Source organism: Halichoerus grypus, chromosome 1, assembly GCF_964656455.1.
Source record: "Halichoerus grypus chromosome 1, mHalGry1.hap1.1, whole genome shotgun sequence".
In the NCBI taxonomy this organism is placed as follows: Eukaryota; Metazoa; Chordata; class Mammalia; order Carnivora; family Phocidae; genus Halichoerus; species Halichoerus grypus.
This window is the reverse complement of record NC_135712.1, coordinates 69,700,718-69,728,389: the sequence shown is the minus strand read 5'-3', so window position 1 is coordinate 69,728,389 and position 27,672 is coordinate 69,700,718. Positions and strand designations below refer to the sequence as shown.

Below are 27,672 nucleotides of genomic sequence, written 5' to 3'. Positions count from 1 at the left end.
TTACCAGGTTTAATTTGATCTTTGTACCATTTATTAAACTTTTGTGACATGTGTGTCTGTTGTTATATTTAATTTTTTTTTCCATCTCCTTTAATCTTATTTTGCTTTTCCATGCTGATGTAGTTCATCATTGCCCTGCATATTCTTTTCCTGCTGCTATTCAGAGAAACCAGGCCCAGCGCCCTGAAAGCTTCCTTTTCCGAGCAGCTGTCGGGGCAGAAGCAAATAAAGGTAGGTCACAGTGACTAAAAAGTGGGGGGGGTACTCTATATAACAACATTAACTATTATATGCTTTTTAACTTCTGCCCTGAGATGTCACTTTGGCAAAAGCTTTAAACTCTGCATTCGTCTGTGATCTCACTAACATTAAAGCAGGAGAATCTTGTTTGAATTTCTTAGTACCACCCAAAGGAGGTTATAGGTTTGAACAAATAAAATACTCTTTCAGGGCTTTAGGGAATGTTTCTCTTCTCTGTATTGAGCTCTTTTTCAGATTTTTCTGTTGATAAAAGCTGTTTTATGTGTTCTTAAATGAATCAGTAATTTTTTTTTTTAAGATTTTATTTATTTTTTGAGAGAGATAGAGAGATCACAAGCAGGAGGAGGGGCTGAGAGAGAGAGGGAGAGGGAGGAGCAGACTCCCTGCTCAGCAGGGAGCCTGACACAGGACTTGATCCCAGGACCCTGAGATCATGACCTGAGCCGAAGGCAGATGCTTAACTGACTGAGCCACCAAGGTGCCCAAGTAATTGTTTTTTTAAAAAATCTACTCAGTCTAACGTTTCTTAGTTAGTATGACATACATCTGCTTGGCCTCCAAAGAAGTTACCTGGAAGTAGAGGGGCGCCTGGGTGGCTCAGTCGGTTAATCGGCTGCCTTCGGCTCAGGTCATGATCCCGGGGTCCTGGGATCGAGTCCCACGTCGGGCTCCCTGCTCAGCGGGGAGCCTGCTTCTCCCTCTCCCTCTGCCTGCCTCTCTGCCTACTTGTGCTCTCTATCTCTCTGTCAAATAAATGGATAAAATCTTTGGAAAAAAAAAAAAAAAAAAAGAAGTTACCTGGAAGTAGAAACAGACATTTCAAGTCAAAAATAACTACTTTTAGTGTAACTGATAGATGCCCTCACAGTGAGATTTAAAATCAAACCAGAGTTGCACTGCATATGGGATTGTAAATTAGTATGGAAAACTGTTTACATTATCTAATAATGTTGACATTTGTATCCTTTGACCAGCAGTTTTGCTTTCTGAAATACGTAAACACATATACCAGAAGATATGTACAAAAATATTTATAGCAACGTTATTCATAATAGCCCCAGAGTGTCCATTAATGATGTAGTGGATAAATAATTGTGGCGTATCTGTATAATGGGATACCATATAAGCAGTAAAAGTGAACAAATAAATATTTATAACAATATGGATAAATCTCCTAAACAGTGTCAATCAGACAAAACCAAGCACAGAAACATACATACATACAGTACAGCTTCATTTATTGAAAGTTCAAAACTAGACAAAACTAATCTATGGTATTACAAGTCAAGTACATAGTTAAAACCTGTGTCGTTAGGGGCGCCTGGGTGGCTCAGTCGTTAAGCATCTGCCTTCGGCTCAGGTCATGATCCCGGGATTCCGGGATCGAGCCCCACATCAGGCTCCCTGCTCGGCGGGAGGCCTGCTTCTCCCTCTCCCACTCCCCCTGCTTGTGTTCCTGCTCTTGTTATCTCTTTCTCTGTCAAATAAATAAATAAAATCTTAAAAAAAAAAAAAACTGTGTCGTTAGAAGTAACCTTTAGGTACTGATGGGCAGGGAGCATGAGAGGGACTTGTCGGTGTTGGTAATGTTGCATTTATTGACCTGATTGTGTCCACTTTGTGATAATAGTTTATTGAGCTGCTTGAGATTTGTGTAATTTCTGTATGTCTGTTATTTTTCAATAAAAACATTTTTAATCAAACAAAACTAGTTGAACTAAATGGGTAATGGACATTTGGTCATTTTTAACACCATTCTCCCTATTAGTGCGTGTATTTGAAACTTTTCATAATAAAAACTGTTTTTTAAGAGTCAGTCCAGAAGTGGGAAGTGCTGTACTTGTGAGGAACCTGTGACCAGGTGCATCTAAGTATTTTTCCAGTGCTAGCAATTGCCTTTCAGTCTTACATATTCATGTTTTTTTAGGTCATGCTTCACCACTTCTTTCATCTTCTGCACCTACCACTGATTCTGCAGATCCCAAAATGAGACTGAATTCAAGACCGAGAGAAGAAGAGCTGGAATTAATAGATCAACTACGGAAAGTGTGTACATTATCTTTGAATTACACTTTTGCAGTATTATTGCTGGAGCCCATAACCCTCTAGTCACTTGTTCATTTGGCTTACAGTTTTCAACAGAATCAACAAGTGCCCATTGTGTGATAAACATAAAAGAGATTTTGCTATTAAGGACATTCTTTTCAGCTTTTACTAGGAAAATGAAATGGGTTATTCTATAAAGCTCAATTCCTAGCCCTCATTTAAAAATTTTTCTGCCTCATGTAAGGAAATCTTGTAAGAGTAATAATAATTTATATGTGTGGACACAAGTACATAGACCTATAACATCACATGTAGTGTTTATTTTATTTTGGAATTGAAAGAGAATCTAGTTCTTTTGTATTTTTAGTCAGAAAATTGTAAATGAATTTCTCATGTATTTTGCACATACTGTGGCCTGGCTGCCATATGTATCTATTAGATCTCCTTAAGTTACTGGTTTGAGATAGAAGGATAAAATAGGGATTATGGTAGTTAAGTTATTTGCTTTTTATCTGATTCCTAATTAAATATATTTCATTGTAACTCCATTATGTCCTCCGTGTCAGCTACTCTTCAAGTTAACATGTTACACATTTTCCTGGTTTTTTAGCATATCGAGTACCGACTGAAAGTATCACTGCCTTGTGATCTTGGAGCAGCTCTAACCGATGGCGTTGTTCTTTGCCATTTGGCCAATCACGTGCGGCCTCGATCTGTCCCCAGCATCCACATCCCCTCACCAGCTGTAGTAAGTATATCATGCTAAAAAAAAAAAAAAGCTGGCTTTTCATCAGACATTTATTATGTACAATGGCAGGCATTATGCAGAATACTCAGGATACAAATATGAATAGTCCAGTCCCTGTCTTCCCAGGTCTCAATTCTACTAGAGAAAAAGCATGGAAACAATAATTAAAGAGCTATGTAAGAGGTTGCTGTAGGAATACAAAAAAGAGACCACTTAACTCTGCCTGGAGAGTTCAGGCAAGCCTGCCCAGAGGAGGTAGAATTTGAACTAGTTCTTAAAGTATGAGTAGGAATTTGCCAGCATAGGGGTGCCTCACTGGCTCAGTCAGTAGAGCATGCAACTCTTGATCTCGGGGTCGTGAGTTTGAGCCCCATGTTGGGCATAATGGTATTGAGAAAATTGGACAGCAACATGCAGAAGAATGAAACTGGACCACTTTCTTACAGCATACACAAAAATAAAATCAAAATGGATGAAAGATCTAAATGTGAGACGGGAATCCATCAAAATCCTAGAGGAGAACACAGGCAGCAACCTCTTCGACCTCAGCTGCAGCAACTTCTTGCTAGACATGTCTCCAGAGGCAAGGGAAACAAAAGCAAAAATGAACTATTGGTACTTCATCAAGATAGAGATTACATTTTTTTTTTTTTAAGATTTTATTTATTTATTTGACAGAGAGAAACACAAGTAGGGGGAGTGGGAGAGGGAGAAGCAGGCTTCCTGCAGAGCAGGGAGCCTGATGCGGGGCTCGATCCCAGGACCCTGGGATCATGACCTGAGCCGAAGGCAGATGCTTAACGACTGAGCTACCCAGGCGCCCTGAGATTACTTTTAAAAAAACAAATAAATAAAATGACTCAGAAGATTATTTAAAAAAAAAAAAAAAAAGAAATTTGCCAGCATAACAGAAAGGGGGTAAAGGCATCCTGGGCATAATATGCCTAGGTTCAAAAGATAGCAACAATCGTGGCATGTTCAAGGAATTCTTAAGTTGTTTAGAATAGATGGTGCACAGTATGTGGTTACAGATGGGGGAGGTACAGCTAACGAGGTAAGCCCAGGGCCGTGTAAGAAGGGCGTTCTGTACCATGTCAGGGAGTTAGAAGTTTATCTTAGTGGAGACAAAAGAATTTGAGGAAGAAAATGTGATTATAATTGCAGTTTAGAATGATGAATCTATTTTGGGAGTGGAATTGACATGATCTAGTGACGAACTTTGGGTGGAAGATGAGGGAGAATATGCATTCAGGATGACTGGCAGGTTTTCTTTAGACTGCTGGTTAGATCTAGAAGTCAGTATCAGGATGGTAACCCCCAAAAGAAGGAGCTAGTTTGGGGTTGACACACTCTCCTTTTTTTTCCCCCTTCAAATTTTCATTACCTGAATTTCAAACCTTCAGAAAAGTTGAAAGAATAATACGAGGAACACTCTTAAAGCATCTACCTAGATCTGACACTTATTTCATTTTGCAGTCTTGCTCTGTGTGTGTGTGTGTGTGTGTGTGTGTGTGTGTGTGTGTGTGTGTGTGTGTTTCAATTGCACTATTTAAAAGTTGCGGATAGGGACACCTGGGTGGCTCAGTAGGTTAAGCATCTGCCTTCCACTCAGGTCATGATCCCAGGGTCCTGGGATCGAGCCCCATGTCGGGCTCCCTGCTCAGCGGGGAGCCTGCTTCTCCCTCTGTCTGCCGCTCCCCCTGCTTGTGCTCTCTCTCTCTCTGACAAATAAATAAAATCTTTTTTAAAAAAAAGTAAAAGTTGCAGATAATATAAAACTTTATCCTCTGCATATTTCAGAGAACTGTTGTAAGCCACCTTGCTCTTTTCTGTAGCCTATAGCCAGTGACTGACTGACATGGGAGCTGAGCCCTCCTGCCTTGAGGTGGGAGTGAGGTGTTGATTAACACTACAATGCTTCCTGTGGGATCAGGCTGAAAGAGAAGGGAATCTAGTGAGCCACTAGCAGCCAGTGGGAGTGGGGGTAGAAGGTAAGGATGGATCCACAGACTAGATAAAGTGTTACTGGGTAAAGCACCAACAGCATCCCTCAGCTATATTCACATTTCCCCAGTTGTTCGAAGAATATCTTTCATAGCTGTGCTCCCTCCTTTCCCCACACCCAGCATACACACACACACACACACACACACAATATAATCAAGCTTACACACACACACACACACAATATAATCAAGCTTACACACACACACACACACACACACACACAGAATATAATCAAGCTTACACACACACACACACACCCAGAATATAATCAAGCTTCCCAAGGATGCTGTTCATTTGTAACATGCTTAAAACATTGTCTAACCTCCCAAGGATGCTATTCATTTGTAAGCTTAAAACATTGTCTAAACTTTCAAAAGGTTTGACCTCATCTCATTTTCTGGTCATTCGTTATTATTTAGCAGGCACTTCCTGTTACAAATTCTTTACTCAAATTGCAGTTGTATCTAGGCCTATAAATGCCCACTTCTGGACATTCAGCTTGCTGCCTGTCTAATACGAATCATTTATCCCTCCCAAGGACCTTGTATTCTTCTAATTATAAAAGCTGCTTTGTTACCAAAGTCCCAACGGGGATGATGTGGCCGTATCCCCTCAGGCACACCCACAAATAGAGGGTTGCATTTGCTTCTAAGGAAAATTGGTAGCCACTTTTTATTTAGTGACCTCTGACAACAGGCCTTCAGTTTCGTGTAGGAGAGGCAGAGAGGAACAGTATCCCTACCAAAGTCAGCTGGGCTCCCAGAGACTGGAAAGACTTGGTCCTGGTCCTAAAGGTGGTGATTAAGAGAATAGGAATTGATGTACTATTTGGCAACACCAGTAAGGAAAGGGTTTATTCATACTTTGCATTCTTCCCCGTTTCTGTCAACTGAGTTCAAGGGGAAAAAATTGTTTTAATGATTTGAAAAAAGGACAAATCTGTCATTTTTCATTTCCAGAGGGAATACATGGGAAGTAGCAAACAGCTAATGTACAAAGTGGAATTTGAGAGTGAGGGTGACTGAGGTTCTTTACATTGATTACCAGAAAACAGTGCCTTCCATGTAAGAATGTAAAATATCTATAGGAAAAATAAAACTATTTTACAAATACTTAACTGCCTAAAGAAATGAAACACGTGGATCTTCTTGTTAGTCAAAGAAATACGGGTATAACATGAGATGAGAGAATTTAAAACTTGCTAGTGAAGTCAACAACAAAACTTAACTCATCCAGTGCCAGGCATTCGGCCAGGACAAAAGGTATAAGATGAGTTACAAGTGGTCCAGTCTCTCAAGAACATTAATTTCTCTTTTAAAAACCAAAAAACAAAAGAAGTCTTTCTTTTTTTTTTTTTCAAGATTTTATTTATTTATTTGACAGAGAGAGACAGTGAGAGAGGGAACACAAGCAGGGGGAGAGAGGGAGAAGCAGGCTTCCTGCCAAGCAGGGAGCCCGGTGTGGGGCTTGATCCCGGGATCCTGGGATCGTGACCTGAGCCAAAGGCAGACGCTTAATGACTGAGCCACCCAGGCACCCCAAAAGAAGTCTTTCATGAAATATCTTTGACATTTAAAAGCAAGTAGGCCTATTAAGGGGCTCCTGGCTGGCTCAGTCAGTAGAGCGTGCAACTCTTGATCTCCGGATAATGAGTTCAAGCCCCACACTGGGTATTGAGAGTACTTTAAAAACAACAACAACAACACTCAAGTAGGCCTATTAAATAAAACTGTTTAAGAGAGAATTTTTTTTATTAATAAGTGACCTATAAAGTTAAGAGAAACACAAATACTAACACTTCCCAAATTATAACATTTGGGGGTAGAAAACAAGTGGACTTTGAGTCAACCAGTTGAAAATTGTTCAGCATTTTAATTAAAAGCAAAAACAAACAAAAAAAAACAGACCAAAAAACCCTACTTTGAAATTGTGATAGTGATTTTATAAATAAGCCAATATTGTGTTAATGGGGTTTCTGTTCTAGTACTCGATTTCAGTATAAATATTTACATCTACTTTTCTTCCTATGGATTGCCTTCCTTTGTATTAGGCTATATTGCTTCCTTTATTTTGTTCTTCTGACCATACAGAGAGCTTTGTAACTTACTTTCTTAGTAGAAGTTTTTTTGTAAGGAGAATATAAAATTAAAGCCACATACAAATGAAAAACCATAGCAGTTTCTTTATGGCTGCATTAAAGCATGATTTATTGTAATTCTTTGAAAAGTGGCTAATTACAACTCTGAGTATATAACTTAAAAAAGCACTTTCTTGATATATTGTAAGAACCAGGATTTCTTCCCCCAATTCAAAAAAAAATGACCCCTCATTATAAGGGGAGGTCTTATGTCCAAGTATTTCAAAAGAAATGCAGAAAGTCATGTGTGTTTGCAAATAATAGGTTATAATTCATCTTTCTTTGTTATTTTGGGAGGGTCAGTGATGTTTGATAAACTGCTGTTTGGTTTAATAGTCATAGGTGTTGTGTAGTACAGTTCACATTCTTAGAAATGTACCAGTGAATCATATCAAAAATCACTAAAAATATTGTAATATGACAACTCACTGAATAAACCATATCACCAAGGTACATGACCTGAAAAACTTCTGAATCATTTCAAGTTTCAGAATAGTGGGAAATTGTTTATTTCTTGTTCCTTTTGGTATAGATTATGCTCTTGTTGAAATTACTTTGTTCTCCAAAACCTGCATAAGATTTCTTATTCAGATCAGCCTGTACATTAAAGAGTTAGAAAGGCTAGAACACAGCTCTCCAAAACCATATGGTATGTCATCCAAACTTCTGGAAAAGCTTTTGGGGTTAGCAGGTTCTGTGAGACTTGACTTAAGGCAAAATCATGAGTTCTTCTGCACTCCAGAGTGATAAGGTATCTATAGCATGGGTCCTTTGGACTAGCCATTCTGTTGGACACATTTGTAACCTGGGATTAAGCATTCCTAGGGCTCTTTGGGCTCCATGAACTCCCTAATTTGCGTGCATGTGTATTCTTCTCCAGAGTAGATTCACAAACTTTCACCAGACTGTAAGGCGTTTGATCCCATTTATGAAATACTGTTCTGCGTCCCTGGAATTTGGATAAATGCTAAAGGAAGAAATGACTGGGGAGAGAGCTGATTGTTCCTCCTTCCTCTTCATCTTCATCAGTCAGAACCCTGCTGTCTAAGGGGAAATCTCAAAGGACATTTTCTCTTTGGCTGCCCCCCCCCACATCCCCACTCCCAGCAAACACAGAGACATCTTTTATGTCTTGAGGTGCTAGTAGCCTTCATGGAGGTAATGTTGAGTTGGTTTCCATGATCACTGTTCTGAGCCTTTTCTTTTTTTTCTGAGATGGGGGTGATTCCTGGACCAGTTTTAACTTAACAACATGAATTCCATCCTTTTAGCCTTTCTTTTGCATAGAAACCAAGTTGTTCTTCTTCATATGTAGTCAGACCTATTTCACTCTCCCCTCCCATGGATGTTGGCATCTGAATGGTGGAATTTCCGAAATTCAGGGGTTTTTCTTTTGTAGACTGAAATTCCCAGTCCCTTTCTTTTGCTGAAGTCCATGGTACCCTTTTCACACACCCCCAGCCTTCCCTCCCAAACTCAGATCAACATACTAGTTTGCTTATTAGCTAAGGTCCTTTGGTAATAAGAGAAGCTAGTTACATGGTTTCTGTGTCCATTTTTACAGGCAGAAAGGGAAACTGATATAGGGAGAGGGAATTTCTAGCCAATGAAAAATTCTCCTAAGTACAAAGCAGTTGTCTTATGTTTATTTGCCCAACTTCCCTTAAAGTTAAGCCCTTGTCCTAATAGCTTTCACCACAGTGACTTTTCCTTTGTGCCTCAGTTTACCTTACGTCTCCCTCTTTAGCCAGGAATTGAGAAGACCACAGCATCGCTGGTGCAGTGAACACCCTGCTCTTTCACATGTAAAAGGTTGGAAGAGAAGGAGCCCAGCTCCAGTGTGAGTTAGCCAGTGTGAACCGCCATGGTGGTTTTTCTCCTGTTAAGTAGATCATGAGTCTACCATTTATGTTTCACTCTCTTCTAAAAAAACAGAAAATAAAAAAACTTTCTTACCTCAATGATGAACAGCTTGGCAGAGGGTGCTCTCTTAGAAACCTAATTCCTGTCCTCTTTCTGGACCTTTTTGAGTTTTTCAATTTGAAATTTAAAACTTATTATTGGAGTGCCTGGCTGGCTCGGTCAGTGGAGCATGCAACTCTTGATCTCACTGTTGTGAGTTTAAGCCCCACGCTGGGTGTAGAGATTACCTAAAAATAAAATCTTTAAAAAATTTTTTGTAAATTTATTTTCACTTAAACTTTTTTTTTAAAGATTTGTTTATTTTAGAGAGAGAGGGCGTGCGAAAGCAGGGCAGGGAGGAGGGGCAAAGGGAGAGGGAGAGAGAATCTCAAGCAGACTGCCTTCTGGGTGCGGAGCCAATGCAGGGCTTCATATGACCCTGAGATCATGACCTGAGCCACAATCAGGAGTCGCACACTTAACCGCCTGAGCCACCCAGATGCCCCTTAAAAAAAATTTTTTTATTATTATTATTTTCCTTTCATCCCACCTTTTTATTTTATTTTTTTTAAGATTTTTGTTTATTTATTATTTGACAGAGACACAGCAAGAGAGGGAACACAAGCAGGGGGAGTGGGAGAGGGAGAGGGAGAAGCAGGCTTCCCACCAAGCAGGGAGCCCGATGTGGGGCTCGATCCTAGGACCCTGGGATCATGACCTGAGCCGAAGGCAGCTGCTTAACGACTGAGCCACCCAGGCGCCCCCCACCTTTTTATTTTTTATAATAAACACAGTCCTAGCCCCTGCTACCTTTCTCAGGCCGAGATTATAGTTCCTCAAACACTATTATATATTTATTTATCTCATTTCCCCTCATCTCGTGATGGAGTATCATATTCCATCTTTGAAGAAAACCCAGGTGAAACCTTTGTTTTCTAGAGGTGGTGCAGGCTTCCATCTGCTTACCTGTGTAAAATCTCTAAGGCAGAGTTCGTGCAGACATTCTGCTTCCATGCCTGATGCTTAAACATACTGGAAACCAGCCACGAAATTGAACACTTGAATTTGTTAATCATTCTGGGAAATGGAATTCATATTTCTTCCTTACATTATAACCCATACATAACCCACTAGGTGAAAAACCTTTTCACTTTAGGTCATGTGATACAACTCTGTTGTTAGCAAAAGACCTTTTCAGAAAAACAAGCTAGTTTACTAATTAGAAGTTAGGGAAATTTCCTGCAGGAGATTTGCACCCTTTGGAAAACAGGTTCTTTAATCCAGTCTTTTAAAATTCCAATGTTTAAAAACATTTCAGTATTACCACTGAGTAGAGAGACATGATGCATCGGTAGTATATTTATGAGCAGAAGCTGTTGATTTTTTTTTTTTTTTAATTATCTTCTTTAGTAAAGATTGCAAGGAAATGAACTAAAGTGTTGACTGTGATTATATTTGAATGATAGGACTGTGGGTAATTTCTTTCCTATCATTACAAATTTTCTTCAGTGTATATTGTTTTAAATGGATAGAAAAATTTAAACAACTATTTCTGTAAAATTTCTCTGTATTTTGCACTTGCCTTACAAAAATCAAAGTAAATTGTCTAAAAGTAAATTGTAAATAAAGTTTTACTGGAATACCTATTTGCTTATATATTGTCTGTGGTTGCCTTGAAGCTCTTAGCAGATCACATGTGGCCCTAAAGACTAACATATTTATTATCTGATCCTCTAGGAAAAAGTTTGTTGACCCTGTGGCCTAGAATGTTGAATTTACAAAGCAGTTGGCAAGAGTATTTTTAAACTTTGGTAGTAACACCACATTTTCCTTCCTTTGTAGCCTAAATTAACAATGGCAAAATGCAGGCGGAATGTGGAGAATTTCCTGGAAGCTTGCAGAAAAATTGGTGTACCTCAGGTAATAAATTTATCATTTCTTATATTGCCTAAATAGGCTTGGGTATTATTTTTCTAAAATTTTTCAGATGTACGAGTATCTGAAACCTTACAGGACTGGCTTTAAGCGAAGTTGGTATAATTACTAACACGGTGTTGTGTTACTAGCGTCAGTCAGTGTACTTCTGAGCAGTTTTCCTTAATTATTTCCAAGGACCAAGCAAAGAAGTAATACACATATAAATTTAAATATATTATAATACTTAAAGCTAAGTAATCAATAGTTATGTGGACATTTTCCTAAACATTCCTACTTGCTGTTTGACTCGTATATATCTTCATACGTAAGGGTCTGGGCTTCAAAATGAGTGCATCTCAGACTGAGAATGCTTCCTTCGGTTTCAGGTTTTTTAACATTTACTTTAATACTTTTTAAAAATGTTTATTTTGAAATAATTTAGGCTTAGAAAAATGTTGTAAAAATAGCACACATCTCTAATAGTAACTCCCTGTGCCACTGTGTACACTTGACCCTGGTTCCGGTACTGCTAACATCATCTACATAAACATAGTGTGTCATCCAAACTGACCAGCACTGGGACAGTGCTGTTAACTAGATCACAGACTGCGCTCAGATTTCACTAGTTTTTCTACTAAGCTCTAATACTTTGGAATTTAGCACACAAGAGGCCATTTCTAGGCATTTGTCCTGCCCTTGAGATTTATTGTCTCCAGGTTCCTCAGATACAGCTTCCTTGCCCTTTAATAGTACAAGTAGTTAAACTTTATAGATGTGATTAAGAGACATGAACTTGATACACTTTTTATTCGGTTATCCTTTCAAAAACAATTATGTTAAACCAACTAAGCATGGTACTCTTAAAAAATACTATATTTAATGACATGAGACACAGATCCACTTAAAGAAATAACCACTTGGTGCTATTTGATACTTTGTTTCATTAACCATAACCCTTACAGTTCCTGTCATCCTGTTTGGTGTCCACCCTTCACGGGGAAAAACATGACTCTTTCCTATCACCTTCTTAATTCTCTATCGCCTTCCCATCAGAACCCCAGGACTGGCTCCTGGACTCAACCCCAGTGTTGCTCTTGAACTTAAGCCCTTGTCCTAACAGCTTTCACGACAGTGACTCTCCCTTTACGTGGTGCCCTGGTCCTCTCTCTTAGCTAACCTTTTGTTGAGGAGGTCACAGCACCGCTCATCCCATGGGCAGCCTTCCCTTTTCAGCCCTTGTACGTGCTGCAAGGTGGAAGAGAACGAGCCCGGCTCCATAGAGCATCTGCATGAGTCGCAGTGAAGTCCCACGATTGTTTTTTTCCCCTTTTATTAAGTAGATTGTAATTTTATTTATTTTTCACTGTTTTCTTTTGTGGGTTTGTTTTTTTTTAACCCGAGTTATAAAAAGAACTGAAATTTGCATTTATGGTAGTTAGCAAGGATCTTTTTTTGTTCCTGTGGACAAATTCAAAGCAGATTTTTCATTATTATATCCTATTGTTTTCTAAAAGTTCATCATTTCTTTTAGAACAAACCATTTTAAACATAGAGAGCCTTAGTAAGGTTTCTAATCAAATAGGATGCATTTTCTCCATATTAATAAGCAGGTTCTAATATTCAGAGGCACACACTAACAGTCGGTCAGTGCTTCCTTCTGTCTGTTGGGAGATGTTCCTACCTGATCATCACATCACACAAGCATGCCCACGGCCTGCCCCAGTGCTGTACCACCATGTCCTGAATCAAAAGAATGTAGCACAGGTTAGTGCAGGGAATGGGAACCAGAGAAAAGAGAAGAGTCAAAAGAGGCACCACGTAGCTCAGGAGAAGAGTGCTGCAAACATCCCCAAACAGGACGACATGTGAGCACACGCGGCCAATGTCAAACCCGTTCAAAGTACTGTTCACCAGCTTTACGGTCCTTGTACTTGCATTCCGGGCTTTAGAGAGCCATCATCTGTCTCAGATGTAAAGTCCATACACTGAAGTTCTTTCCCAATGTACCTGCCAACAGTCAGCAAAATACAGTCTGCCTTAAAATGCGCATTTGATTTAGCATTTGCCAAGCAATGGTTAACAGGATTGATTGTGGGCCAGCCTGTCCCTGTTCCTACCAGAGCTGTGCTATGTGAAGGCAGGAAACAGAAAAAAATACAAATTTAAAGGACTGGGTATTTTTCTAGGGTGGTTAGACTGGGGTTCTTAACACATCCTTCCTCCCTCTCAGTCTCCCCAGTCCGAAAGAGGAAGTGGACAATCCCTGGAGGCCCCCTCTTCCTCTCCCCTTCTGCCTTCCACCCAAGTCTCTGCCACCGTCACCACCACCACCACCACTTTTAGACAGGTTCCTCATACACTGCTACTTCTGCTAAAAAATTAGTTGTTTACTTAGAACAGAGTGAAGGAAAATGAATAAATACATCGACTCATAGGTTCACAGTGGACTTCTCAGGTCCCTCTGCCCCAGGAGAAGAGCAGAAACCTAGACCTCCTCCTCTTCCTTTGTTCTCCCCTACTTCTGGGTATTCTGACCTGTATCTAAACACCCCCACTTCTCTTTGACTTGTAAAGAAAATCAGGGATATAATAATGGTCACTTTTGAAAATGTGTAACATAAAACTTATTGTAAATATTTGTCAGAATTCTGTCCAGAGACTATAAAGGTGAACAGTTTCCCTTCTCAGTACAAGTTTTGAAGTGTTGATAAGTTCTGAATGAAACACTAAAGAATAAGATGACTCTTGAAAACCTCTGATAAGGCTGGGCATGTGGGTATTCTCTTTATTATCATGCTTTTATTAAGTATGTTACATTCAGAAAACTATAATGGGTGATAAAAAATGTCTGTTTGAGTCCAACATCTTATGTCCTAGAGTTATTATATGTTATGTGTTGAAGAATATTTTCCTGTTCTCCAGTCCAATTGTGTTTTGATTTACTTATTTAATTTCTTCGTCTGTGAGCCAGAGGGTCTGGGTGATCTGTAAGGCCCTTTACCACTCCAGATTCATTTCATACATATTAGTAACCTGGACTCGAAGATGGGCTTGACATGATTTTGAGAGAAAGATCAAATCAGTCAGTACACCTGGCCTCCGGGTAGTAAGCTTCCTTGATCCGTAGGCTCTCCTCATTCTGTGACCCTCCCTGATTTACCTGGCTTTCTCCGAACACTTCCCTCTCCTCAGCCCACCCCCAGGTTTGGTCCTGCTTTCTGGCCCGTTCTTTTTTTGTTAATAGGGAGGAATGAGCCAGGAAAGAGGTTGTTGCCTGGCCCAGACCTCACCACTTGTAGGCGTCCCACAACCCTGGGCCAGCACCCAGGTCTGTTCACCGCATGCTGAGTGTTTGTACTGGTCACCAACAAGCCAGTTTTACTCTGTTTAGTAATAAAATCAAGCTCAGCACATGGAGGAGTCTTTGTAGTTCTGTTTTTCAGTATTTTATTTTCATTCCTCATAGTAAAAAATGCTACTAGGGTGTGTTTCTCTGAGTATGATTGAGATGATCATGTTGAATTCTATACTCAAATCTGTATTTCTGATCCACTAACTTTGTTTTTCTGTTTTCCTTTCCTGCTCACACTTTGGACAGGACAATCTTTGTTCCCCTTCTGACATCCTTCAGCTAAACCTCCGCGTTAAAAGAACTGTTGAAACACTACTTTCTCTTGGGGCACATTCAGAAGAATCCAGTTTTGTCTCTCTGTCTATCCAGCTTTTGGGTTTTGTGGCATTTTATTGTACTTTAATGTTAACTCTCTGTCTGCTTTATTACTGGATCTTTCCCCTCTAGCTGAAAGATCGTACTCCAGCGATTTTCCACCTCATTCCTGTGCTTGGTGAAGGAGGTTTGTCTCTCTTTACGAAGTATTTACATATGTGCTTCTTTTTTTTTTTTTCCTAGCCATCAAAGAGCTAACCAGTAAAGTAGATAAATCCTCCCCTCACATGTCCAGATGAACAGCCCAACACATTAGTAAGCATTGATGATTGCTCACAAAGAGTAAAAGACCAGCATTTTTTCCCCTGGTCTTTTGTCCATTCTCCTGGCCTGTGGCATTGTTTCTCTTATCATAAGTGCTGAGGTGTCTCTGATACAATCCCGACCTGTTCTTAGAAATCTGACTTAGACCTTTATTTCCAAATGACATAATAAAATTCCCATGTGGCCATTTTCCAACGTTTTCAACAGCTGCTCATAAGGAAAATAGTTGTACCCTTTCCGTTTGGGAGGCACTTGGTCACTTAGATCTCTGCATTGAGCTATGCCCTAAAATCCTGAAATCTGCCCGTATTGGTAGGCACGGGTCCACCTAAGCATTTACTGTCTGCACATCTGGAAGCACTGACTGTTTAATCTTAATAATCTTAATTTGATCAGAATGTTCAGTCCAAAGATCAGGTAGGTTCCTCAGATTGCTATTCTGAGTCCACTCTGTACATTTAAAATCGTCCACAACAAGCAGATGATCTGGAGCTGACCTTTCAGGAGTAGGCACCTGTCCAAATTTACTATGCTTGTTATCATTAGCTGAGCTTCACCTCTAGAATCCTATTTAGAATCCTATAAATTGAAATTTACGTAATTTCCAATATACTTGAACCATCTTAGTAGGTGAGCTGGTATTGAATTAGGCTGTTGAGAAGGTTATATCTGAACAGTAGTAGCAGGTAAAGTATCAGGCAGCAGTCTCTGTTCTGTACCCAAGGCAGTGAGTGGGTATTGTCTTCTTCAGAATGTTTAGTATTTAAGCTGCTAGCCTTAATACTTGAAACTACTTTATGATTGCATTCAGATTCTAGTTCTCATAAATAGGATCTCTGAACATTCAGGAATCTACTGAATTCAAATATGAAGGGAAATTGCAGGGAACATAACACCCTGTTGTAGAAGTCAGCCTGAGGGTCTGGTTGCTTTCGTTTTCTTCCATATCAAATGGGACAATTATTTAACACATTAAAAACGTATTTCCTATTAATGCCGAAACATTGAACACTGTGTTGAAAGCCAGTTTTATACAGTAGTAGTACCTTCCAGAGTTTGGGAGGTTTGCTTTGTTTTGATTTTAAGATGTCTTGAGTCAAAGATCATTCAGTTTTGTGGAGTTTTGTCCCTTTAGGAAATAAAAAACACGTGGTCCTGCATGTGGTTTGGGGGGGAGTAGTTGTACATTCTCTTCAGAGCACACGGCGTTCCCTGTAAGCCGCCTGGAAGGTAAATGTGCATCTGGAAAGCATGAGCCTTGGGGAGAACGGCTAAACCACATGCAGCACAAGGCACTCTGGAGAAGAGATCAGGGAATTGGCCTCAGAGAAAATATGCCTCTCCCAAGAGCAAAACACCCTGCAGGTTCATTTTAGACTAGTTCATCTGTACTGACAGTCAGTGGTACTCAAAGTATTTTTACAAAGTTGCTAGTTTTATAAGGTCAAAGGATCGCAGTTACCTTGTTTTATCAAGATAAGTATTAAAATTTTGAGTAAGAAGCACAAGGACCCATAACTGTTCAAAATAAATGTTATATTTTTTATTGCAACTAATTTTGTAAAACTTCCTAATAATACAGTAAAGTGCTAATGAAAAGTCCAGCCCTCTTCTTTAATAAACATGTGTAGTCTCCTTTTTAGTGGAACCAGAACTCTACATTCTGTCCTTTGTGAGCAGTGTCTATTTTTCTGAATATTTAGTCTTAAAAGAAAAACCAATGATAGGTGCTATTCTTAAGCTCTGCCTTTTTCTCTTTCGAGAAAGGATTAACCGAACATTAATGAGGCAAACACGATAGAAGTATTTTAACTTCCTTTAGGAAACATATGAACACCTTTCAAATATACGGTAATTAAGACGTTCCTGACTAAACTCACATCATTGTTCTGTAGCATGATTTAATCCATTCGATACCAGGATATGAAATAGTGGTTTCTTCCTGTGTTCCCTGCCTGGTACAAGAGCCCTGATTTTCACAGTCAGGATTATAATGTAGCTGGTGGGCATCCCTCCCTCCCTCATGCAGTCTGGCTTATGGCATGAACCCAGTTACATCCCATGGTATGTAATTTCGGGAGCACTTTCTCCTACAATGTTAGATCTTTCGGGCTTGAGCCGTCTGGTAACTTGGAACTGCTTTTCTGTTTTCCCTGCCTCCGTTTGCTGATCTGCATTTTGCTCTTTTATTTATCGGGGATAAAGGATGTTGCTTTGACTCCATAGTATTCTGTTATCCTCTGTTGTATGTATTAAGTGTCTGTAACTTGTCCTTATTCCAGTTTTCAAAATGACCTGTATGTACGTTCAGTTGTTTTAATAAAGTGAGCGTCAGATGCTATCTCTGCGTAACTCGTATGAACAGAGGTCAGTTCCCTGGGTGCTGACCTGTCCTATCTCAGGTGACCGTTAGGAGGGAGAGAAGAGGTGCTTATTTTTTCTCTTCAGTTCGTTGATGTTCATCCTGTTTTCTCTTTTGTTTGTTTTTATGTTACGTTGTCCCATTTCAGGAGCAATTATGTTTGCCTCTGCACATTTTAGAAGAGAAAGGTTTGAGCCAGGTCGCAGTGACGGTGCAGGCTCTCCTGGAGCTTGCCCCCCCCAAGCAGCAGCACCACTTGTCTGCTGCGTGAGGACCCCCAGCACCTGGGCGCTGGCCCGGCCAACCCGGAGCAGGACGGGATTGCTGCTGCCAGCCGGCTGCTTACGTAAAGCTCTTGCGTGCTCTTACGAGGGACTGTTTCCATGATTCCTAACAGGAATATGTTGCTTCATTTCTCCATTTTAGGGGAGGTTATATCCATTTCCATGGGACTGTTTTAGGAAGACACAGTTGGTTTTCGCAAATGAAACTTAATTCTGTCATTACTGAGAACCCGACACCGAAGCCTAAACTGGCTGTGCTTTCCTAGAGAGCAGGCTTGTCTCCCATTCCAGGAAGAAAGCTTCTCAGAAGGATAGTTAGCTTTCCTGAAAGCAGAGACATGTTACTATCTTTACCTGTTTCCTGTTTCTGGAACCCAATGGTTTCCAAAACTGGCTGTTCATTAGAATCTCCTAGAGCATTTGTTAAAATGTAGATTCTCATTCCAGTAGGTCTAGAGCGGGGCCTGGGTATCTGCATTTTCAACTGACATAGTGAGACCACTTTCCCAAGCCGGGTATTTTTTGTTATGATGTCGAGAGTAATGACTCCACTATGTTTGTCAGCCGCATTTAAAATCAGAAGCCATGTTATGATTACTTGGGACTGTCTGTCCAAGGCAAAACAAATACAATGTAGAAGGCCTAGATTTTTGCATAGTAAAGCAATGAGCGAGGTAAGTTGTATTTAAGGCCAGCGTCTTAGGCCTTCCCCGAACTTCTGTCCACCACCACCTTAAAACTTGGTTCTCATATGTGACATCCTGCTATTATCTGAACATTATAAACAAGCACTCTACACACAGTTCCAAATCCTTAGGATGGTAACAGGCACTGCTCAGCGTCATTTCCATTGAGCTCCCCCACCGCCTCCCCCCACGCCGCTCCCAGGACACCGGGACCCGCAAATACCTTCCACTCATGGCAGATACACCTCCAGCTCCCTGACCGATGGGAGATTGTGAAAACAGAGCAGAAGGAGTAAAAGAGAAGCCAAGTTTCTTAATTTCTTTCAAGTAACTGCCAGTTTCCATGGCTGACTTAAGGCACTTGTGGTATCTTAAAAAACCGCGTGCTGTCTCTGTATGTAGCTCATCGAACTCTACCACGGGTGCCTTCTTCACTCCGCTGTGGGCCACGTAAGAGGGCGCAAGGGCTCATGGAGCACAAAGCCAGGAACCTTTGTTCAAGTTTAAACCACTAAGGTCTCTCTTACCCTAATCTTTTGAACCCCTTTTAGTTGTCAGCATATCTTTTGGTATTCATTGCCTTTATAAACCAAGTAAATAAGAGTAAGTGAAGATGCTAGTTATCTGAGATTTTTTTGGGTTGTGAACTATTCTGGACTTTCTTTACCAGTGCATGCATTTGAGCAAAATGTTCTCTCTTTATCATGTAAATGCAGCATCTAAAAGTAACTGGATAAAATCTTGTTGAGTATCTGGTCAAAATAATGTTTTCTCCCTGTTCTCACAGGGAAACAAGTTCAGCAGAACATTCCACTTTGTCAAAGTTTAAAATTAAAGAACATAAAACATCTGATCTCAAAGCCCCACTGACCTTACAGAACAAAAGTAAAATGTTTTTTAACTGCTTAGAGCCAGACCCCGTTATATTTACAGTTCTAAACAGACCCACCAATCAAAGCGACTTGTTTAGAATTTAGCTGTGTGCATTTTTAAACTATAGGTATTTCTCCTTCTAGTCAACATTAAACCTCAGTTCAATTTCCAAATAATAGAAGCCATTTGAAATGAAACTCAGCAAAGAACAGGACTGTTTGTCACCTGTTATGCAAGGAGTAATCCCAGAAGACATACAGAATGCAACATTTGGAAGATTTCCAACTATTTATCCCAACATTTGGAAGATTTCCAACTATTTATCCCATATAAATTTCCACTTATTTCACATCTTATACATAACGTGCAACCTTATTAATGCATTTTTATCAGACTAATGCAAATTTATATTTGAATTACTAGAAAAAAGTTGTGTACAGTTTTGGTTGATAGTGAAAGAAAAATATCAGATGTATTGAATTTCTTTTCTAAGTCAAGATGCAAAAACATTTCGTGATGTTTTTGCTAGAAAATTTTTGTATTCAGTGTTCTGTACGTACCTTTTTTTTTTTTTAATAAACTGGAAAGAAAATTTAACATTTAGCCTTGCTAGACTCCAGTGTAAGATAAAGGTGCTGTAGTGGTTCTACCCGACCATTTATGAGCTTCCTACTGAAGCAGTGGCCAGCCCAGCGTGGAAGTATGAACAAAGAGGAGGCCGAGTGCCCACCCACCAGGGCCCCTGGCAGCTGTGGAGACTGTCAGCCAGCAGGTTCTCTGGCAACAGCTTCTGGCTGGAGGGGCCGTTGTTTGGCTAGAACAGAATAGGGGGCTTATTAGGAGGTCACTCTCTTTAATAGCTTTTTAAAATACAGCCTCATAGCTAACGAAGGAGTCTGTGATTCCTCTTACTTGCTACAGCTCAGCAGTGACTCATGACATGTGACTACGCTGATGAGTAGGACAAAGTTTTAACAACTAAGTGCTTAAAATGGTTACAGCAATGAAGGAAAACACGGATATTTAGAAACTTTTTTATCTACTTATTGCAGTGAGATGGTTTACAGCAGATTTCATTTTATTTCTGAAAATGTTGTAAACATGTAATTAGTAAAAGATTTTGTAAAACATTGTCCTATATTTGTATGTCTGTAAATATAATGCGTAAGTTCTAAGTATAAATATGTCCATATCATGTATGTTATTTTAAATTGCCTGTATGCCACCTTACTTGTTGACATGAAAATAAAAGCCAACACTTCAATCGCATGAAATAAAGACTGACTTGAAAATGTTCGTACCTAAAGCATGGTTTCCTTGGCAAAAATGAAAGGTTACTTAGTTCCCTGAGGGAACATCAGTAGAAACTGGTTCCTCATAACAGGCCCTTGAGATCAGGTTTTTTTTTGTCTTTTTTTTTTTTTTACTTTTGTAAAGAAGTATAGATAACAGTATTGCCCTGTATTTGGAATTACGTATAAGGCTTAATTCGTGAAATACATATGATGCAATGATGCATTTGGACACTTTTCTCTCAGAAATTACCAACTGTGCGGGGCACCTGGGTGGCTCAGTGGTTAAGCGACTGCCTTCAGCTCAGGTCATGATCCTGGAGTCCTGGGATCGAGTCCCACGTCGGGTTCCCTGCTCATTGGGGAGTCTGCTTCTCCCTCCAACCCTCCCCCCTCTCATGTGCTCTCTCTCTCTCTCTCTCATTCTCTCTCTCTCAAATAAATAAATAAAATCTTTATAAAAAAAAGTTTTAGAAATTACCAGCTGTGCAATAGGGAAAGCTTTAGCATCCCGAGACATTCTGCTTGGATTATCTTTACTCTTTCAGTCATAATATCCTGCAAGGTGAGAATTGTTGAGGAAGCAAAGCAGGCGTAGACCCCGGTGTCTCACTGATCAACAAGCTCTGCAAGCTAGTCTGCCAGCAGGCCTGTGTCCCCACCTTACTAGGTTGTACATCCTAACATTTCTGTTTATTCTAACTCATTATTTTTTAAATTTATAATTTATATCCCTACCTATTTCCCAGAAAAGGAGCTGAAGCAACCTATAATAAGATAGGTATTCCATGCCCCCACCACCCCAACAAAAACACCAAAGTGATAATAAACCTAAAAGACAGGAAGGAACCAACCTTTGGACCTTATACTGTGTCTATATTATGCTAGACACTTTATAAACATTATCTTGTAATTCCGAATGAACACTTGACTTTTGCTCAAGAGTTTTTTCACTGTAGACAAATGACAGAATCCGAGACATTACAGAAATTACTGAAGTTTTAATGCATCACAATAACTAATAAGCCCATGAACTTTTTTCTGGTAAGAAAAAGCAAGAGAAATCTTTACAAGGCTCCTAGCAATACTTCTTCCCAGCAAAAGTTTTTCAAAATATGAAGCAGCCCTAAGTCGATGGTATACTCCTAATTCAGGGTTTGAAAACGAATGCAACAGGCAAAGGGAAGGAACCAGGCAGTACCTGGGAATGTCCAGATAAGAAACAACCTGTAGATACAAGTTATCTGTGCTGCTAAAATGTTTCTTCCTCCCTTCAAGTCCTCCTCCCCGTCTCCAGAAGACCAGGGGAAAAGACGAGAACTCCATCACTTTTTCTTGCCTTTCCGCTTGTCCTTGTCTTTGCCTTTACCTTTAGAATCCTTGCCATCATCTTTGTCCTTCTTAGGCAGTCTGAAACCACCAATTTCCCTCCGTATCATAGTGCCTCGCCACCAGGCCTGGAGCTGGAAGAGAAAGGGGGAGTGAGTACAATTCAGAGTAGGCCTGCCAAGCTGCATCCTTTCCGCATAAAGGAGTTGTCTTGTCATAAAGTAACTTCTGTCTGAAGAATGGTGTGTCTGAAACATGGAAGCAGCCAAGCCCGCTCTCCCTCCAGCAACGCTCCCCTGTTTGCTGGATCCACAACTGAAGCCACAGACTCCTGAGTAAAGTTCGCAAGGAGTAAACATAAGGAAAAGGAATCTGATTAGGCCATTCTTTCCTTTACACTTAGAAACCTGGTTCCCATGTACTGCTTCTCTTTAGGAACATCCAAGTTCCCCACATCCAAACCATTTGATCCAAAAGCAATGTTAGTTAGCTAGGCCAGCAATTGGTCAAAAATGTGCAGATAATTTCGATGACTTCAGTAGGCTTCCTGGTGCATTTCATGACTTTAATGATTGATAAAAGGATCAGTACTCCTCTTTCGAAAAGGATTTCGATAGCTGCTTAAATATCTGTCATTAAACACAACTCTTCTGAATACAGTCTGGGCTACTTTAAAATCAGACTAAGCCCTAAAGACTGGGAGCAAATCCATTAGTGAAAACAAGTTTTCAGCTAGTCCTTACATTTTTGCTCTAAATCAAGGAATCCTGCCAAATAAAAAACACCAAAGAGGCTCGATAAATCCTTGCTAACTATACATCTGCCTCTCTCCTAATAGAAAGCTCATGTTTAGGTTTGGATACCTGGTTCTAAATGTACTTTAAAGCTTTCTTAACCTACCCCATAACATATATATCACAAACTACTGTTTGCAGACACTCCTCTTTCAGAGAGAAAGGCAATCCTCTAAACAACAGTCCTGGTCCAGCTAATGTTTATTTTTGCTTGAAAATATTTCCCAGAATCTGACCTGCCAGTTTCAACATGACTAATATACATGAGTTCATAGAAAATTAAAAATTTTTTTTTCTAGACTGCTACTTATTCCTTCCACCTTTTTGTGAAAACAGCTCTTATCAGAACCTAGCAGATAGCCTGGGCTAACATATAAATAAGATTTTGAGAAGCTCCTCCAGGGGCGCCTGGCTGGCTCAGTCAGTAGAACATGTGACCTTGATCTTGGGGTCATGAATTCAAGCCCCACGTTGGGGGTAGAGTTAGTTAAAAAAAAAAAAGGCAGCAGCAGCTCCTCCAAGAGCTGTTCTGATTATAAATAACATTCTTAAATTTGACCTTTGGGAGCAAGTTCTAGGTCCTGCTTCCCCTGCTAACCACCACTTTCCCCTGGATTAAGAGCTGGGGACATGTCCCTTGGTATGTGAACTATTTCCCTTCACCAAGGACTGCAGGCAAGTTCCAGTAATAACAAAAGGCCATCCTTCCTTAGAGATCTCCTGTTCCATGCTTCATAATAAATGAGAGAGACTTTGCGTTCCTCAGTGTTAGGCCAGCTATTGAATTGAAGGTGCCCTAAGATGCCAACTCTGGGGCGGGCGCCCGGGTGGCTCAGTCAGTTGAGTGACTGCCTTCAGCCCAGGTCATGATCCTGGACTCCCAGGATCGGGTCCCACATCGGGCTCACTGCTCAGTGGGGAGTCTGCTTCTCCCTCTGACCCTCCCCCTTCTCGTGCTCTCGCTCTCACTCTCCCTCTCTCAAATAAAAATAAATAAAATCTTAAAAAAAAGATGCCAACTCTGGCTTTCTACCTTTATGATGCTCTTTAATTCCAAGTCATCCTGTTCTGTCTTCTTCCTGGTCTTCTCCTTTTCTAACCGATCTTCAGTGATGACCTGTTCATACTCCCTTATCTATAAAAGTAAACATGAATCCTAGGTTATAAGACAGTCTTGGCAAGGTGTGGCCCAGCCAGCCCTGCACATTTAATATAAAATTTGAAAATAAAGTATGCCAAACCTAAAGATAAACCAAAGAAAAGAAAAAAACTAAGTGGATTCCTATGTTGTAAATATTCATATATTAACTATATAAAAAATTTCTCAGTTTGGATCATTCAAATTTCCTATAAAATCTTGCATAAAAATGAACTAGTAACTTGATGTGTGTTTAATGACCTCAAAGTAATGCAATTTTTTTTTAAACTCATAGAAAGTACATACACAAATAGCAGCCATCTTTTAAAAGAGAAATTTGGGAAGTTTTAACAGTTATTCAATGACGAAACCATAATCAGAAGCTTTTTAAAAATCATAATTTACAGATTATCTTCAGAGACCATAAAGTAGAAATAATAACAGTATCTATCTCAAGAGGTTGTTGTGAGGGTGAAGTAAGTTCTTTGTGTGGAACGCTAGCAAAGCACCTGGAACAGAGCGAGCACCATGGCGGTGTGTCGGCTGCGGCTATTACTGTCCCCGTCATGGATGTCGTCGTCGTCATCATCATCATCACGGAGAAGACGCTCAGTGGTTTAGAGGCACACCTCCACTTTGTCACAGAAATGGCGTTACCCAGCTGCCGTAGCTCAGCTACCACCCAGTCCCCTGGCGCTCAGCCTTCACTATCGAGACTGCTTCCTTACCGTCTTTGCGAGTTCTTGAAGGTGTGCTAAGTCACTGGCCTTAGCAGCTTTGAGAGCATTTAGTTCATTCTGTTTCATTTCTGTGTCCTTATCAAATTTCTCCATCCAGAACTCTAGCTTTTCCTCAAGTTTCTGTTCGGAAAGAACATTAAAACATGGGTTCCACCAGACACAAAGCCTGATATACTGTATGAATCATTTATATAAGGTTCGCGAAAAAGCAAAACTTCTCTAGAGTGAGAGAAGTCAGACTCGTGGCTACCTCTAGGGGATGGGTTGCTTTATTTGATCAGGAAGGGACAGGAGGGAGACTTCTGGGATGTTGTAAATGTGTTCTATATCTCTGTGTGGGTGGTGGTTATAGGAGTATATATATGCAGATGTTCAAACTATATGCTTAATATGTGTTACTCAATTTAAAAACAGAGGGAAGAGGGCCTTCCGGGTGTCTGGATAAGGGAAATCAGAAAGGAATAAAGGGTAGGTAGGAAATTTTGAAGGATAAAGAATGGCACAGATAAATCTTTGATTAGTAACAGTAAATACCAGGGGCGCCTGGGTGGCTCAGTCAGTTAAGCGTCTGCCTTCAGCTTGGGTCATGATCCCAGGGTCCTGGGATCGAGCCTCACGTCAGGCTCCGCGCTCAGCAGGGAATCAGCTTCTCCCTCTGCCTCTGCCTTCTGCTCCCCCCTGCTCATGCTCTCTCTCTCTCTCTCTCAAATAAATTTAAAACTAAACAATAAAATCTTTTTAAAAAAATAACAGTAAATAGCAGTTGAGAAGGGTACAATGTCTTCAAAATCCTAAAAAATAATAAATGTGAGTCTTAAGATTCTATACTTCGCTAACCTAGTATTCAAATGTGAGAGAAAGGAAGACTATACCTGGTCTTTAGAGAAGAGTTAAGAGGGTATTTTAGCAATGAAATCTAAAATTTCATTTTAGAAAGAGAGTACATGTGAGAAACAATAAAATGTATATTTAAGCTACATAATATACTTTTTAAAAATAAATCATAATCTGGAACTAAAATCCCAAATTAGGCAGCATCATCTCCCGGAAACAGCCCAGACAGGCTCTGAAGGCAGAATGCCTAGGTTTCACTCCCAACTCTGGGACTCAAATAAGTTAACTTAAATTCTTTAAGCCTCAGTTCCCTCACTTATTAAATGGAAATATGTAACGAACGATTTCAGCATGGGATGTAGGAGAGCAAGAATTAAAACTTTGCTTTAATAAAGACAAGAAGATAAAAGTATTGATTAACTCTAGACTTAGGAGGAAGAACAAAGTATAAATATGTATGTTAAAATGTCAAGGGTTACCACTCCAAGGACATAATGCCATAACTTCCAAACTCCTAGATCATGTACCTCAAGAATGAGATATCAAGAGGAGTCTTTAGCCTCTAACTCTGAAACTAATAATACATTATATGTTAATTAATAGAATTTCAATTTAAAAAAAATAAAACAAGTGGAATAGAAAAAAAAGCAGCATAACGCAATGAAAACAACACAAGCTTCAGAGCCTATCAGAGCCCTGTTCAAATCTTAAATCTCCCATTTTCTAGCTGTATATATTGGACATGTTAATTAATACCTTTGAGGCTTTGTTTCTTCTTTGTAAAATGGGACTAATATTACCTACATCCTAGGATTATTATGAGGAATAAATATAATGTATATGGTGCCTGGCATTAAAAGGCTTTCAATAGGGACGCCTGGGTGGCTCAGTCAGTTAAGCGGCTGCCTTCGGCTCAGGTCATGGTCCCGGGGTCCTGGGATCGAGCCCCACATCAGGCTCCCTGCTCAGCGGGGAGCCTGCTTCTCCCTCTGCCTCTGCCTCTCCCCCTGCTTGTGCTCTGTCTCTCTCTCTGACAAATAAATTATTTTAAAAATGAAATAAAATAAAATAAAATAAAAGGCTTTCAATAAATGGTGCTTATTTTAATTATAACTAACTAAATAAATAAATGAAATTTTAAAAAAAGAGGAGTCTTTAGGTGGTACATTGACATGGAATTTTTTTAAAACATAATTCAATTAATCATTCTGATCAAGTTAAAGAGAATATATCAGTTTGGTGCAATCATGTCTTTAACATCTTTCTAACTCTTGTTAACATTTTTCTTCTTTTTTTTTTAACAAAAAGAGACAGTCTCCAGGCAGGCAAGAAGAACTGGCTAAAATGCAATAATATCATTTGGTATTTATTGAACTTCTATTTATATTAATCTCTACTTATGGCAAATGATACTGGTTTTTCTTTTATAGTAATGATATAAAAATCTTAATTTTGTTGTTTAGGTGAGTAATTATGTACAAAATAGTAATAACACAGGTGGTATGCTGATAATACAAAACTATGAAAGTGGTATGCAAATAATGACTTTGCGCTAGACAGCAAGAAATCGAACAACATGGGATGCCTGGGTGGCTCAATCAGTTAAGCATCTGCCTTTGGCTCAGGTCATGATCTCAGGGTCCTGGGATCAAGCCCCACATCAGGCTTCCTGCTCAGTGGGGAGTCTGCTTCTCCTTCTCCCTCTGCCTGCCGCTCTGCCTACTTATGCTCTCTGCTCTCTCTTGTGTTCTCTCTCTCAAATAAATAAAATCTTCAAAAAAAAATACACAAATAACTTGTAGATTAAGGAAGTAATAAATTATAAACTACAAATTATAATGCCTATAATTTATTTAAAGGCGTGAAAAAGGTAAGATGGATTAATGGAGGAAGGATGTATAGAAATGTGATGAAGCAAGAATAAAAAAATCTTAATGGTAGAATCTACCAGTAGATGATATGGGTGTTCACTGTAAAATTCTTCCAACTCTGTGTATGTTTGGAAATGCTCAAAATAAAATGTTGGGGAGAAATAAATAAATTAGAAATTATTTGAAAGGAATGACGACAACAGGGGCATCTGGGTGGCTCAGTCGTTAAGCGTCTGCCTTCGGCTCAGGTGAGCCCCATGTCAGGCTCCCTGCTCAGCAGGGAGTCTGCTTCTCCCTCTCCCACTCCCCCTGCTTGTGTTCCCTCTCTCGCTGTCTCTCTCTCTGTCGAATAAATAAATAAAATCTTAAAAAAAAAAAAAAAAGAAAGAAAGAAAAAGGAATAACAACATAGGGGCACCTGGGTGGCTCAGCAGGTTAAGCATCTGCCTTCAGCTCAGGT

At 39.8% G+C, this 27,672-nt stretch overlaps 2 protein-coding genes across 17 annotated transcripts in view; one reads left to right on the top strand and one right to left on the bottom strand.

Moving 5' to 3' along the window:
- LRCH3 (leucine rich repeats and calponin homology domain containing 3) overlaps window positions 1-20,520 on the top strand; it is a 118,552-nt gene extending 98,032 nt beyond the window's left edge. For 6 of the 10 annotated variants that reach the window (XM_078067122.1, XM_078067129.1, XM_078067110.1 and 3 more), the window contains 5 exons: window positions 124-231; window positions 2,189-2,307; window positions 2,918-3,055; window positions 10,944-11,021; window positions 14,617-17,348. In XM_078067122.1, the coding sequence (XP_077923248.1) occupies window positions 124-231; window positions 2,189-2,307; window positions 2,918-3,055; window positions 10,944-11,021; window positions 14,617-14,817 (644 nt within the window). In that variant the 3' untranslated portion in view covers window positions 14,818-17,348. Of the gene's footprint in view, window positions 1-123; window positions 234-2,188; window positions 2,308-2,917; window positions 3,056-10,943; window positions 11,022-14,616; window positions 17,349-17,519 lie in introns of those variants that run through there. The other 4 variants (XM_078067152.1, XM_078067136.1, XM_078067116.1 and 1 more) reach the window with 3 other exon arrangements.
- A 967-nt stretch (window positions 20,521-21,487) lies between these two features.
- Window positions 21,488-27,672, bottom strand: part of DRC9 (dynein regulatory complex subunit 9) — a 44,725-nt gene continuing 38,540 nt past the window's right edge. For 6 of the 7 annotated variants that reach the window (XM_036102657.2, XM_036102661.2, XM_036102659.2 and 3 more), the window contains exons 9-11: window positions 24,496-24,627; window positions 23,663-23,764; window positions 21,488-21,969 (exon numbers count right to left, since the gene is read on the bottom strand). In XM_036102657.2, coding sequence (XP_035958550.1) covers window positions 21,832-21,969; window positions 23,663-23,764; window positions 24,496-24,627 — 372 coding nt within the window. In that variant the 3' untranslated portion in view covers window positions 21,488-21,831. The remainder of the gene's footprint in view (window positions 21,970-23,662; window positions 23,765-24,495; window positions 24,628-27,672) is intronic. The other variant, XM_036102666.2, reaches the window with a different exon arrangement.